The sequence below is a fragment of the Penaeus monodon genome, chromosome 20, assembly GCF_015228065.2.
Source record: "Penaeus monodon isolate SGIC_2016 chromosome 20, NSTDA_Pmon_1, whole genome shotgun sequence".
Lineage (NCBI taxonomy): Eukaryota > Metazoa > Arthropoda > Malacostraca > Decapoda > Penaeidae > Penaeus > Penaeus monodon.
In genome coordinates this window covers 41237830-41238875 of record NC_051405.1, presented here as the reverse complement: position 1 = coordinate 41238875, position 1046 = coordinate 41237830, and the positions used below count along the sequence as shown (strand labels likewise).

Here is a 1046-nt window from a genome sequence, read left to right as displayed (position 1 = left end):
GTCCATTAATACACAGTTTAACAGTAGCAGTGATACACAGCTATTCTATGTATTACAGATTTTTGAAATTTTATTATTAAAGAATAGCATAATGTCCATAGAGATAGTTACAAAATTCATAAAATACATACAGTATACCTAGAATTCAAAGTTGCAAAATATCCAATTTACTTCAAAAAGAAAATTTTGACTGGGATTGCATAGGACTTCTCCTTATTATTAAAATACCCCTTACCCTTATTATTAAAATACCCCTTAGTCTTTTGCCTTGTTTACTGTAAACATCTTATTGTTACGGTGCCATACAATGCATCCAGAGGATAGAAAGAGAAGTAGAATGAAAGAGCAATAATACAACTTTTGTCATCCAATACTCTGTGTACCTGATACAGCTGAGTAAATCAATTATTGCCATCCATTATCCTGTGTACCAGATAGAGCTGAGTAAATCAATTGCCATACATTGTCCTTTAGGGATTCCGAATTCTCTTTTAATTGCTTTTACTCTGTTATATGTATAGTGCAGTAATGGTGTGCCCCTATCTTAGACCGCCATGACGCAAGATACCATGCAACCAGATTAAGTGACGTAATAGGATAAGAATTAATATTGAATATCAAATCAAGTTACTTAACTAAATTTAACTAACATGCCAAGAGTAGAAGTTAGATAACTGTATCTTAGTGTTACTAGCTAACTTTTTGTCTAATAAATCATTACTTTGTGGGTTACATTGAAAAGCTATTTATTTGCTACTCAATTAAGTTTACAGGAGTAAACATTGATTGGCTGTATTTATGAAGCATATTATATTCCAGCTTTATTTCAACATGTTTCTTAAAAGTATTATAAAAATATTTTTCTTTGCAGGAAATTAGGGAACACAATGGAACCCAAGCAGAGTTGGATGAATTAGGGTCCTTTGTTCATTCACGGATTAATCAGCTAAGGGAACAGATCGAAGAGTTAAAGAGATTAGCACAGGTCAGTATTTCAGTATGCTTAAAACTGATAGCCATAATATGACATCTGTGCCTAAGAATTT

At 32.1% G+C, this 1046-nt stretch overlaps 1 protein-coding gene across 1 annotated transcript in view; it reads left to right on the top strand.

Moving 5' to 3' along the window:
- The window catches only part of LOC119585831 (vesicle transport protein SEC20-like), an 11563-nt gene that overhangs the window by 4537 nt on the left and 5980 nt on the right, over positions 1–1046 (top strand). The window contains exon 2 of the mRNA XM_037934560.1: positions 872–985. Coding sequence (XP_037790488.1) covers positions 872–985 — 114 coding nt within the window. The remainder of the gene's footprint in view (positions 1–871; positions 986–1046) is intronic.